The sequence below is a fragment of the Danio rerio genome, chromosome 19, assembly GCF_049306965.1.
Source record: "Danio rerio strain Tuebingen ecotype United States chromosome 19, GRCz12tu, whole genome shotgun sequence".
Taxonomy (NCBI): Eukaryota; Metazoa; Chordata; class Actinopteri; order Cypriniformes; family Danionidae; genus Danio; species Danio rerio.
The window spans coordinates 21,328,153-21,343,258 of NC_133194.1; the positions used below are offsets into that span (position 1 = coordinate 21,328,153).

The 15,106-nt window shown below is 34.2% G+C and overlaps 1 protein-coding gene across 1 annotated transcript in view; it reads left to right on the plus strand.

Annotated features, from left to right (window-relative positions):
- Positions 1-15,106, plus strand: part of cpne4b (copine IVb) — a 147,439-nt gene that overhangs the window by 41,402 nt on the left and 90,931 nt on the right. The window contains exon 8 of the mRNA XM_003200571.7: positions 12,241-12,339. Coding sequence (XP_003200619.1) covers positions 12,241-12,339 — 99 coding nt within the window. The remainder of the gene's footprint in view (positions 1-12,240; positions 12,340-15,106) is intronic.

The following is a 15,106-nucleotide window of genomic DNA, read 5'->3' on the forward strand; positions in this document are numbered from 1 at the left end:
AGTGGAACACAAATTGAATTTAGAATCAAAGTGTTACAGTGCAAATGCGGTTACATTTTATTCATGTTGTGAGATGTATTGATAGTTGTACAAGACAAGGCAGTTAAACTGTCATGAGATCATAGTCACTGTGCTTTTTCTGGTTTATTTTACATATTACTGAGTTCTGTAAAAAATACAAAATCAATCAGAAATAAAAATCACATGTAAAACTCAAGTGTTTAATTTGGAGAATATTTTCACGTTAATCACCTTTAAACAAACTTGAACAAGTGTTCTATTGCGCTTCAACAAAATTGAGCATCACATGCAAAATGACCACCTTGTGTCATATAACTATAGGTGGGCATAGATTTATTTTTTTTTAATCTAGATTAATCTAGATTAAAATGGCTCATTTGAATTCTGCCGAAGACGTTTACTGTTCTATTATGATAATTGGTGATGAAAATAAATTGTGTTCAATAAGATGTACTTGTGTTTACTAACTGCTTATTCAGTTAAACATGAATTTTGAACTGTAGGCCTACATTAGCTCGAAACAGAAATTTTTGATTACCTTAATCAAGACTAAAGTCATAACTGAACTAAACAAAAATGGAATTAACAAAACACAATTCAATACATAATTTGCAAGCTTAAAAAACTGAGACAACCATTTTAATTGCACTTACAGTACTTCAATACTTACTTGTGAAACTGAGAAAGAAACTGATCCATGAACTTTGTAATATAAAGTTCCTATCAAGCTTTGACAAAGGCCCATTCATCAATAGTCTTTTCTGATCCTTCCTTTTTCCAGGCCGATGAATCCCCTGTTGTAAGTATGTAGATTGCTGAAGCACTCGTCAAAAAATGATCAGAACACAGCACAAGGCTGGGGCTTTAATGCTGAGGTATTTTTGCAAAAGTAAACTTCAACCACTGACTCTTCATAACCTCATCTTTGAAGTGTAACTTTCCCTTACACTTCAGAGGACAGCGTCTTCGCGACATGGTTCAACCAGAATCTGCTACAGTCTCTTTTTCTTTCTGGGTAGAGCCGGGGGTTTAAATTTTCCTGGGTTTGCGCACGCAACAAATGGGCGGGGCTTGACTCGTTACAGTGGTGATTCATTCAAACCACTATGAGTCGACTCTTTTATAGATGAATCAATAGTTTTAAACATGTCGTACTTTCGGATTTAAGCCTTAGCTGGATATTTCACTTCACTTAGAGCTGTATTACATACTGCATGGAAGGTCATTTTCAAAAACCCATAATAGGGGCTCTTTTTAGGGGCTACATTTACTAACATGAACGAACAATGAACAGCACATTTATTACAATTTTGTTCACGTTAGTTAACGTTCATTAATTAATTCATTTTCTTTTTAGCTTAGTCTCTTTATTAATCTGGGGTCGCCACAGCAGAATGAACTGCCAACTTATCCAGCATATGTTTTACGCAGCGGATGCCCTTCCAGCCACAATCCAACACTGAGAAAACGTTAGTTCATGTTAGTAAATACACTTACTGCACTGTTAAAAATATCAATTTTAAAGAATTTTAAAAATACGGAAGTTTATAGAACTGTTAAACTTTATGGAACATAACTGAATTTCATGAATTGATACAAAGTTCAATTCACAAAAATGTAGCTCAGTGGATAAAAACATAATGCGATTCAATGCACTAATGTGTTCATGTATGTTTACAATTAGCAAACAGATTTTCACTGCGTTAGTAACTACAGTTACCTTTAAACAAAAGAAAATGCTGCACAACATGAAATTCTCTTAGTTGGAGATAGTCTTAGTTGGCATCTTGGACTTGCACCCAGATGCTACTATTCTCCACAATGGTGACCCAAAAACTGTTTTACAGTATTTTGCTTTTTTTTTTTTTTTTTTTTTCTTGATTTTACGGTAAAACACCGGCAGCTGTGGTTGCCAGTAATCTACTGTTTTTAACATTTTACATTTGTAAACTCAGTTTACAGATTATTTCTGTTAAAATACATTCCACAGTTTGCATTTTTTATCAAACACATTTAACCCCTCAAATCCCAGAGCAAAATCCTCACTAGTGTCCTCACTACAAAGAGTTAAACATTCAAACAGTGATGAAGTTAATGAGATAATTAAGTGTCTATTTAAAGGAGGATTGAGAATTTTTGATGAACAACTGTTAACAGCAGAATCACTGAAGGAAAGAAAATTACACAAATTACAGTCAAAACCAAAGATGAAATCAACTGAGAATAAAACTGAATAAAAAAATAATTAATAAAAATAAAACAAATCACTTATTAAAATTTTATTTCTCCCACAGTCCAAAGACGGTACAGGTGAATTGGGTAAGCTAGATTGTTTGTAGTGTATGAGTGTGTGTGAATGAGTGTTTGTGGATGATTCCCAGAGATGGGTTGCAGCTGGAAGGGCATCCGCTGCGTAAAAATGTGCTGGATAAGTTGGCAGTTCATTCCACTGTGGCGACCCCAGATTAATAAAGGGACTAAGCCGACAAGAAAATGAATGAATGAATGAATGAAATTTAATTTCTCAGGATCTCAGCAGAGATCATTAAACAACTCCACAAACATCAGGAGCTTCACTCATTACTGGGCTTTGACTTTATTTCTGTCACATGAAAAAAAGCTCTTCATGAATTTTTTGATGTTCATTTGAAGTCACAATGATGGAGGACAAAGTCTGCTTTAGTTGGGCTCTTCAAAGATTTATTTTGACTGCTATAATTAATTAAGTTAATCACACTATTTAAATAGCATCAAAAGCCAAAATAAAAAACATTAAAAATTCTGATAAGATTAACTATGATATCAAAGCCACCCTCACCTGCTTGTGCCCTCATTGAATATCTTGTAGTTATAATTAAGAAATAAATACCATATGTTAATAAAACCACTTAACCTACAGCAGCCAATTACTGTTTAACAGGTCTTAATCCACCATTGACAGTGAGAGTGTTTGGTCCATGGTAAAACTCAAAAACACACAGACATCAACAATTAGCCTTTGAATCTCAACAATGGTGACACTTAAAAAAATTAAATCAACCCAGAACAATACAAAACAATCTACTGAAATATTACTTCCCAAAAACAACATAAAATAATGGAAAAGAAAGAAATTGTAAGAACTTTAAACTGTATAATATATTTATGCTGCAATGCATGCTGGAATTTTGTACTACGCTGGCACCCAGCATGCATTGCAGCATAAGTGAATTAAGCAGCTTTTTTTTTTTTTTTTTTTTAGCAACCATAGTTGAGGTTTATATCTTGATATCTGTGTGTCATAACGTGCAACTGGAGATCCCAAGGTTTTGTGCATGAAACCAATTAGATTTTAATTTCTTATTAATTTCTTGATAATTGTTTGATGAACTTCCATGGGAAGCTGTAACATATCCCAAACAATATCAAATAAAACTCTTTTCTGTGGCTTAACTTATCAAATACTAGAATTTATATATGTGATAAATAAGTAAACACACATAATATAGTTTCTCACTGTTTTTCTTGCTATGACCGATGAGTTTAAGAAACACAGTTATAACAACAAGAGAAACATTAATATAATAGAGTAAAGGTTCAAGAGCCCAACTAAAGCAGCCTCTGATCTCCATGATGGTGAGGTCAAATTAATAATATTCAATAAAAATATAAACCTCTGTTAATTATCAAATATTCTTGCTGATATGACAGAACTGAAGTCAAACTATAATCAGTGAGGCTGCTAATGCTGTTATTTAATGGAGGTGTTTAATCCTCTGTTTTAATTCAGTTAGTTTGGTGTGAGCCTGTGTTTGTAGTTTTATTTCTTGTTTTTTCCTTCAGTGATTGTACTTGTTAACAGCAGGTGCTCACCATTTTCTGAATTCCCTATAGTGGACTAAACTAATTGACTAACTTAGGGACTAGTGAATGAGGGTGTGTGGTGAGATTACAGACACTCTTGATTAGTTTCTGGAAAACAAAGGTTAGATTTGTTACAGTTATTTTCCATATTATGTACAGAAATGAGCCGTTAATCATTTAACAGGTTTTCACTGTAGATTGTACATTCTTTTAAAATCACAGACATGTTTTACAGTGTGTCCTTAACTAATGAAAACCTTATTTTAAAGTGCAACCCCTTTATTTTATTGCTGTTGTTTTGCAGATAAGATAGACATAGACGAGGTAATTATGATCAGACCATCATAGCAATGGAGTATTGAAGAATATTTGAGACTATTAGATCTGGCTTTGTAAAATGTGCATGTAACATTGACTGTAGACTACAGATCGACTCTTATTTATTTTCTTTATTTTTACGTGTGTGTGTGTGTGTGTGTATGTGTATGTGTATGTGTGTGTGTGTGTGTGTGTGTGTGTGTGTGTGTGTGTGTGTGTGTGTGTGTGTGTGTGTGTAAGCCAAATGGTGGTTTGAGGATGATTTCAAACTTTAGAATAACTAGTGTAGCAGGTGTGACTTTTTCATGTTGATTTATTGCTGGTTCTTGCTTCTTCTGAAAAGTCAACCACAGCATCTGTCTATTAATATTTTAAATGGCCTTCAAATTTTGATTACCACCCGCTTATGTCTCGGCATCAATGATTCATTAACAGCTATGCTACAGTGTGCTGTCTTCCTGCCGCACACTCACACTCACAGTGACACATATACACACACTTCAGCACACTGATGCAATTGTTAAATCTTTAAACCAACAACATGACAAAGGATTTTAAAATTGAAGAAGTGTTGTGATAACTAGATGACCCGCTGCAGTAACTGCCTTTGCAATCTTTTATTATGTCTTGAAATGTTCAGCAATGACTAGATAAAAGATCTTCTAAATGAACTGTGACATCTCAGTCTCACTGAAAAGCTGACACTGTTTTCATTTTGACTGAACTTTGGCATTATCAATTACCTCAGCTTTTGCTGTTTGGAGACACTGTATGCTTTGTTTGTGTTTGTATAGTCTGTACAATCTATCATTTTTTAAGGCGCTGCTATTGCTGCTCCTTGCAGTATCTACAATATTAACAAATGCTTGTAGACAAGAGTTTATTGTTCAAAAGCTAATACATTATTGCAGATGTTCTCTTATAGTTATTAATTTTTTTTATTTTTTTGTGCTCTAAAATACGTAGCTATAATCTAGGGCTGCATGATATTGCAGTATTTTAATTTTTTCAATAAATATTATGATATGAATACCTTTTCACAAGATGGTTTGAATAACCCTGTTTAACGTTTTTCTGGAAAGTCTTTCTGTATTCAGGTACAGAATTTGAATCACAATACAAAAAAATTTTTTTTTCTTATTTTGTCTCATTTCTAGTCAAAATATTCTTTGATCAAGTAAAAATATTTTTTTGTTTTTACCTTAAGTCAAAATTGATAATATTATCTTAAAGGTTACCTATTTTATCCTTTTTCAAGATGCAAAATAAGCCTTTGAGGTCTCCAGAATGTGTCTGTAAAGTTTCAGTTCAAAATACCCATCAGATAATGTATGATTATGCCCATTTGGGTCTCTGAGTACAGTCGAAGACTATAGAATACACAAGACATATAGTTTTGAATGGGGGAAAAGTGTAACGTCAATAGCGAATAAAGCCCCGTCTACTAGTACAGAAGCCAATCCTCGATCGCTATTAACTGATGTTTATCTGGGGGAGAAGCTCGGACCAGACGTGTGCTTTTATTACAGTTTAACAAACACATTGGAATCTTAGCGAATACTTGCTTCACAGACATAAGAAATATTGGTAACACGTTATAATAACTACACACTATGAATCATTCATTAAGCATTAGCATATAGTTAATTCATTATTTGTTGCATTAACTCTACGTTAATAGACGCTAGTAAGCAGTTTATATCTGCAGATACAATGCTCTATTCTTGACTTATAAACATTTACATTATGCTTAATAATTGTGTTTTCATACTTCATTACTGATTAATTTTTCATTATTAAGTTCAGTATTGCCTTATTTACAAACAGTTATTTAAGAATAGTTGGCTCTTTTTAAAGATCATTTCGAATTAGTTTGTAAATGAGTTATAAACTGTTTAAACTAACATTCATATATCTTCGTATTATTCAGGGCATATACTAATAGTTAATTTGTATGTTATTAAAGGCTTTATTAGCTCAAATTCATCCAGTGTTGTGGCCTAATCTAAAGTGAGGACTATTTATGCTTTATAATCCCTTATAATTGATAATTAAAGGGTCGGTTATTTTCTAAACATGATAAACAGAAAATAAACTTTATTCATTACATTTTTTTTTCAAGATACACAAATGAAACTGTATCAAATGAAAAATAAATCTTTGCAGCCTTATCTAAAATAAAATTACTGTACAGTTGCATAAACATTGCTAAATAACATTGAAATGTTGTATCATAACATATTGTAAATTGATTATATTGTTGTTGTTTTATCCAATTTTTACATTAATCTTACATTAAATTTATTTTTAAGATAGGATCGCAAAGATATATTGTTAATTTAATACCGAGACTTTAATGTCATTTATGAGAGATTTATAAAGCATAAATAGTCCTCACTTCATAATATTCCTCACAGATTAGGTTACAAAACTGCACAAAGTTGAGTTAGTAAAGCATTTATTAATATACATAGTAACCATCACTATACCCCTGAATGATAATATGTATAAACAATGATTTCAGTAGTTTATTAATCATTTACTAACACATTCTGAATGATCTTAAAAAAACATTGACTACTCTTAACTTACTCTTGGTTTGTAAATAATGCAATACTTAATTTAGTTATAAAAAATTAATCACTCACAAATTTTGAAAGTACAATTATTAAGCACATTATAAATGTGTTTATAAGTCAAGCATTTGCACTAATGTTTATAAATGCTTAACAAATAATGAATTCACTGTATGCTAATGCCTAATAAATGATTCATAGTGTGTAGTTATTATAAAGTGTTACCAAAATATCTACACCAAGCTGAAATCTCTACTTTTAAATGAACCAAGTGCACTTGACAACAAACGTTTTTTGGTTTTTGTAATCTGTATGAAATGAACGTGAGGTACACTACGTCCTGTCAAACACACATTGTAAACAAAGTGTCGGGATTATTTCTGGAGGAGATCCAATATAAATACCAAGTTGTGGATTATTTCAAAAGACCAGCACATAGACCATATTATCATCCAGATGATGATAATATGTAGAACGGCCATAAATGAGGTTGGTGTGGTGATCTTGTTCCTTTCATTTGTGCATGCTCATCAGCTCGGCTGATCTGTTCAGCAAAATATCTGACTGCGTGTCACTGCATCACAAACGACTTAAAAAATATAAATAAAGAAATCTCCACTGTGCTGGGCGAGAGCGCTTCTTACTGAGCAGCACATCATCGATGATGTAAGTGCGCTCAGGGCCAAATGCGACATGGGTGCGGGCTGTCGTGGAAGACAGGAGGGGAGACAATCATGTTTCGGCCCAGTTCAACTGTATATTGTGTAAGTATGCAAATGAGCTGCTTCTCCTCGCCCACTGTTCCCACATGCATGTCTGCTTCTCCTGCGTTACATCAAATAAACAGCAGTCAGTGATAAAGAGAGACACATAAGCTAAAATACAGCTCTTTAGTCAAAAATACCAAATAAGTTTATTTAATGTATTTGTGGTGGAATGTATTCAAGGCCCTCTGAAACGATTAGTCACATATAAATCTGCAATATGCCCACATATTAGTTAGAGCTGTGAACCTATACTGGTCTCACGTTTCGGTTCGGTTACGATTATCATGCCATCGATTCGGTTTAATTTGAAATCTCGGTGCATCATGGTGCATTGACGGTGCTTTCCATACACAGTTTCATATTTTCTTCACAGCAGTATTCTTGTTTTAAAATGTATTAATATATTTATATTTATATACTAATAATTGTAATGCAATTTTGGATCCAAATACAGGGTTTATTAGGAGAATGGTCAGGGAACCAACAGTCTACACAGGAGCAAACATTACATACTGTAGATCAGTGGTCACCAAACTTGTTCCTGGAGGGCCGGTGTCCTGCAGATTTTAGCTCCAACCCTAATCAAACACACCTGAACAAGCTAATCAAGGTCTTACTTGGTATACTTGAAACATCCAGGCAGGTGTGTTGAGGCAAGTTAGAGCTAAACCCTGCAGGGACACCGACCCTGCAGGGACACCGGCCCTCCAGGACCAGGATTGGTGACCCCTGTTGTAGATCATCCAAAGATCATCCAAAAGGCATAGTCATAAACAGGCGATTGGTCAGTCCCGGCGGCATGCAACTTAAAAAATAAAACATGGCAAAAGATCAACCACAGCTAGGCTAGACAAAGGAAATTTGTCCTAATGTCACAGATAACAAGACTCAGCACTGATGCATACACTGTAAAAAATTGCTGTTAAAAAACGGTCAGATTCCACAATAAAATAATGTTTTTTCACTAAAACAGTAGTATTCTGTTAAAAACAGTGCATTCTGGGTAACATTTTGTTTTCGAGAAAGTAACCAACTGAAGAAAACTGTGAGCTAACAGAGTTCAGATTCGATATTTTGAAGTCTGTGTTTAAAATCACACTTTGTGCCCTTGTTCACTATTCCATCAACTAGTTCACCAATATAGTTCACCTGACACTTTTAATGATCATTAATGAGAGAATTCAGACACTGATGAACACCCGCTGTTAATAATCACAACTACTGAAGGAAAGAAACACAAACAGTGACGTCAGTTACAGCATTAAATAAAATCAAATAAAATAAAACACCTTCAGTCTCAGCAGAGGAACATTAAACAACTCCACAAACAACAGCAGACAAACTTATTACTGACTAATTTGACTTCCATACTATTCACATTGAGATCCAACAGAAATTTAGGTGTTTTTCGTGTCACCGTAATGGAGTGAGGGGCTGGTTTAGTTGGTGTCTTCACCCTTGAACTTATTTATTTAGACTTTCCTGCTGCTGTAATACAGAGTTTACAAAACACTTTTATTATAGCATTGATGTGGAAAAGTCAATAGATAGATTAATCTATTTGTCTGAAGATAGTTCTGATAAATGTTTGAGTATAAATCTGGATGAAGGGTATCATTCAATAAATTTTATGCTTAGTTGCAGGTATTAATTTAATTAATAAGTGGAAACATAAAAGATACTTATATAATTACTTTACAGTTAAGAGATAACATACAAACACAGTTCAGTTAAGATAAAGACACACTCAGACCTCATGAATCAGACCTTGTACCTCAACAATGGTAACAATTAAAATGTTTCATACTGCAATGCATGCTGGTTGTGGCACAGTACAAATTTCCCAGCATGCATTGCGGCATGAATAAATGTAGTATAATGGTCTAACGGTTTTCTTTATTTGCGTTTGATTCTGCTTTTATTTATGTTTAGACTTTAAGTTGCCTGTTTGTGAGTTAAACTGTTAATTTTGTTACTTGTCACCATAGTTGAGGTTCATATGCTGATTATTGATGTCTGTTTGAGTGCAACTTACATCATAGAGCAAAGTGTTTTTGTCCAAGATATTCTTAAAAACTTCTAGAAATCATTGCCACATATATTGTGAAACAGTAGAATTAACGTTGAATAAGAGCAGTAAATAATATTACATTAAATTAGAACAGATTCTGGCATTTAATAGCAACATAAACATTACCAGACATTATTTAGGTTTTAGGCTGGCTTGTCACATCAAGTAAGTTTTTTAAACGAAGCTCCTAACAATTGCAGCAGCCAAAATATATTATTGATAATGATGTCAGGGCTAAAAGCCCAACTAAAGCAAACTCTGTTCTCCATGATGGTGACGTAAAATGTTACCCTTACTCTCAGGAAGAACTTTAGTAGATGTTACACAAAAATAAACGTTTCAGTAGTAAGTGAAGCTGGTGATGATGTTTGTAGAGATGTTTAATCATCCGCTGATCATTCAAATGATTTAATCATTTGTTGACCTTCAGGTTATTTTATTATAATGCTGTGACTAAAGTTATAGTTTTGTATGTTCTGTTCTTGTTTTTTCCCTTCAGTATTTCTTCATTTGTTCATTGTTAATCCTCAATCATCATTAAATTAGTCGTTTGATTAATTCATTTACTTCAGCTTTGCTACACGTTTCTTGAACACTCAGTAGTGTGGACACTTCAATTAAAACTGAAGTATATGCTCTGGGGTTTAAAGGGTTAAAGGTGTGAGAGGTAAAATCACAGAGTAAAATGTATTTTAACAGTAATATACTGTTAATTTAAACTACGGAAATAGACTGTAAAAAAACAGTAGATTGCTGGCAACCACAGCTGCCAGTAGTTTACTGTTAAATAAAGGAAAAAACTGTATTTTACTGTAAAACCTGAAGCTAATTTCTTCTGTGTGTCACCGTTGTGGAGAAGAGTAGAGCCAGTGTATGAGTTAAAGATGAACAGTGAACTGCTGATGTTGTTCTGCATGTTTCTCTATTTAAAGATAGCGGCTGTTTAGTTGCTGATGCAGTCAGAATCTCTGGTAGTTCTAGATTTACATGTATGTGTGCTGTTGAGAAATATAAGACGTTAGAGTTAAACTGAACTTTTCTAATGAACTAAAATAAGTTATCATTATAAGTATACTTCTAAGCATGTATAGCACAATACTTTATAAACTCATTCAGCAGTTGACCAATTTGAGGCAGTTGCTTTCAGTGAGCAAAATGAGTTCCCTTGAGTATTGTGTATATCAATGTAGTCCATGTATTTTTACAGCAACATACTGTAAAATAACAGTACATTGCTGGCAACTGCAGCTGCCAGTATTTTACTGTTTTTTAACGGGGCAATTTTTAGGTGTATGTATATGTGTGCGTGTGTGCGTGTGCATGTGCGCGTGGGCGTGTGCGTGTGCGTGTGCGTGTGTGTGTGTGTGTGTGTGTGTGTGTGTGTGTGTGTGTGCTGTTTTTAAAGTCCAAGTAATCAGTCCTTGACAATCCTCCGGCTGTGTGTGTGTGCAATCAGCAAATTCCAGCTGCATGTAAGAGGTGCATGGATATGTAGTCTATATAATGGCAGATTTGTTGTTCTATGGCTATCTGCATGTTTACCAGCGATCTGCAAGGATTAGATTGCTGGTGATTGTGACACAATCAATTCGGAGGGCGGGGAAAATTCCATCTAAAATCAATTTGGTGAACTCCTACATCATGTTGCGGTGGGCCTCAAAATCACTGGGATTATTTTGATGTCGCCTATTTTAACATCAGGAAATTTTAAAAAAAGATACTTGTTGGGTTTATATCAGTCCAATATGACAATGGACACATTATACTTACACATAGTTCTGTCCAAACAGCTTACAAAAGTTTATTTTCATCATAGGAAATCATTTAATCTTTTAAAATTAGCAAATTATCTCTATGGCAGAAGTAAAATAATCTTGTTTTTGGACTTGTTTTAGAAATTTGGACTAGAGACAGGACAAAATTTCTAAGTAAGAAAAACATTTGCATTCATTCATTTTCTTGTTGGCTTAGTCCCTTTATTAATCCGGGGTCGCTACAGCGAAATGAACCGCCAACTTATCCAGCAAGTTTTTTTTATGCAACAGATGCCCTTCCAGCCGCAACCCATCTCTGGGAAACATCCACACACACACATTCACACACTACGGCCAATTTAGCCTACCCAATTCACCTGTACTGCATGTCTTTGAACTGTGGGGGAAACCGGAGCACCCGGAGGAAACCCACGCGAACGCAGGGAGAACATGCAAACTTCACACAGAAACGCCAACTGAGCCGAGGCTCGAATCAGTGACCCAGAGACCTTCTTGTCATTTTCTCCTGTATAAATAATTAAATAGAAATATTATTTGTTACACCTACAAACTTAATTTTTTGTGTCCAAATGTTTTAAACTCTCTTAAAATGCTCAGCCACAGGCCTTCAAAACACATGCAATTGATAAACTTTTACTTTATCATAGTTAGACTTCTTTCTGTAGCTCCTGGTCAACTAAAATTCAGACTCGACATTGCATCTCTTGCAATGTGACAATTGCCGATGTGCACATTGTAATATTGATGCTGAAACGATATATTGTGCAGCCCTACCACAGTCATGTTTTTTATGTTTATCTGAATTAATTTATCTGTGTCAATCATGCTGCTTATTACTAATATTGTTTTGTCACTTCTGTTTTTTGTAGTGTATAGTATGGGACTGGGATTCTAATGGCAAACATGACTTCATAGGAGAATTTCAAACCACTTTTAAGGAGATGAAATCAGCCATGGATGGGAAACAGGTATGAACATACACGCATAGTTAAAAAACATTTAAGATGTACACTTGTCAAAATAAAAATCAGATAAATACTAATGATATTTATTCAAATAATATAATTACATTTAAGGTGTATAATATTTATTTAGAATTATACCTGTTTATAGAGCAATCTGATGCATTAGTAAAAATAGAAAAATCAATCAATAAATAAATAAAAAGAGCATGGATGTTATATATATTTTAATGCACTGAATATACCCTCAAGCACATAAAGTTAGAGCAATAACATGCATAGTTCATAACTCCAGCTTATGGATATGTGCAAAGGAGAAAGCCTTTCTTAATAAAAACCCATATCACATCTCGACTGGAGCTTGCTCATGGGCATGTGAAAGGCTGTGAAATTCAAAAAGGAAACTGTGGTCTGATGAAACCAAAAATGATCATTTTAACTTCAATTCTGTGCATGTGCAGAAATTGTTCAGGTTACAAATAGTTCTTATCCAATCTGATGGGTCTTCCAAGTAATTGATGCAATTTGTATGTTCTTTTAGAGACAACCCAGGCTCACTGGGAATATGTACTGTTACCTAAAATACATTGCTTTGGTGTTGTTTTCTTGCCTGTAGACAGTTGCCACTGTCTACATTTTTTGAGAATCCCAAATGCATTACTGGGATGCATTTTTGATTCCTGCCATTTACATATCCTTTTTGTACATGTACGTGAGAAAGATTAGCTTGTCATGCATGTATTACCTTGTGATTGACTGACCCACACCCTTCATTAGAACCCAACCAAGCGTTTTCAAAAGCAAAAAAAAAAAAACCTTTGAGCGACTGACCTACACCTTTCCCTAAACCCCACCGAACATTTTAACTGTTAGGTGGAACTCTCCTTCACCAGATTCGAATCTTGCCCCTCTGCATGCCAAGTATGACACTTTACAAGGTGAGCTACTGAGCAAACTGACCAGGGGTGAAAAAAGTTATCCATACGAACATAATGCTGAGTTCAGACTCCACGATTTTCAAAGTAGTCGTAGTTTTTTTTTTTTGGTGCCACGCAACGAACCTTGCTAAAATAATTATTTATTCCTAGATAACACGTCCAAGTTAGCATCTGTAACTTAGTGTGATAAAAATAAGCAAAAGTTGTTGGTGTCATACTACTCCATAGGGTTTGTTTTACCTACAAACTGCTAATGTATGTTGAAGCACATTTTCAGTTTTACAAAAATGTAGTCTGAGGCACGTATTTCCAATAAGCCTGTATTGGATAGAGACCCCAACCAGATCACCACTGCAAATACATAACAACCACTCTGAACAATTACATGGCCATACTCTGGCAAATGCTTGGAATACATCATCTGCTTGGGAACTGGCTAAAAGCTAGTCTGAATACCCTAGAAGCCAACTAGCAACAATCTGACAACCAATTAGAATACTTCAGTTGCTGTATAGTGTTGCATAGTACCACTCTGAACAGACAGGTCTTAAAGGGGCAGCAGATATTTATGTTACTATTAGTCAACAGTATATGCACAAAAAAATATTTAAATTTACAGACATACAGACAGAATATTACTTGTGTACTGTATTGTTGCATAAATTGTTTATTTCTGACCATTTTACTGTTGAGATATTTCTTTTTAATGAACATAGATTAGCTGACTGCAGTAGGGCTGCACGATTAATCGAAAAAAGATTGCAATCTCGATTCGGCCCCACACATTTGAGCTGACCACGCGCTACTGATAACATGCGTGTGTGCACGCAGCACGCCAATGACGGCTACTTCAGCAAACAGAACCTGCATAGGCTGTGAATAACAAGTAATAAAGTTGTAAATAACATTAAGTTTGTTGCACAGAGCGATCGCTTGAGAGCCGCACTAAAAAAATTATTTGCATATGTGTGTGTGTTTTATCACAGTGACAGCAGCCATAAGCCACATAGGAAGTAAAAGTGAAACTGGCTGCAAATTTAAATGATCATATGGCATTTTACGGTTATGATTACGACAAGCATTTTATGTTTTTTTCTTTCAACACAAAGTGTTGTGCATGAAAATAAATGTTTAAGTGTCAGCATAGCTATACTTATATAACTTATATAATGTTTAATACATTGCAAAAAGAAATCTGATAATGACAAATGTCCGATTTTACCAGTGAAAACAAATGGTCTAATAATGGTAATGACAAGCACGTATCAAACATAATAATTTAATTTTATAATTATAAATAGTTGTATTCTTATGCCATCATTTTACTGTGAATTAATGAACAGGACATATTGAAAGCCTTTTCAAGTCCACCATAATTAAAATGTAGCATTTTAAGCAACAGTTGACACATAAAAGCCTAATATTATTATTGTCATTTTTGTCAAAATTTAGTTACTGACATACTTAATAAATGACAACTTGTTGTTAACATTTTAAGACTTAAAAAAACACACATAAAATAAAATAAACATAAAATGCACACATACTGCTTGCTATATGGATTGCAAAAACGCAGATAAAACCTTATAATTCCAAGGTGACTATATGTTTGAGAATTAACAATAATAATAGGCTACTCATATTAACCTTAATTTTATGTCTGAAGAATCGTGAGATCTTGATTTTAAGCAAAAAAAAATCGTGATTCACATCTTAGCAAGAATCGTGCAGTTCTATACTGCAGTAAACACAACCTGTAAAGCCAGTGTATTCATTCATTTCATTTCATTCATCAATCCGGGGTTGCCAGAGCAGAATGGACCACCAACTTGTCC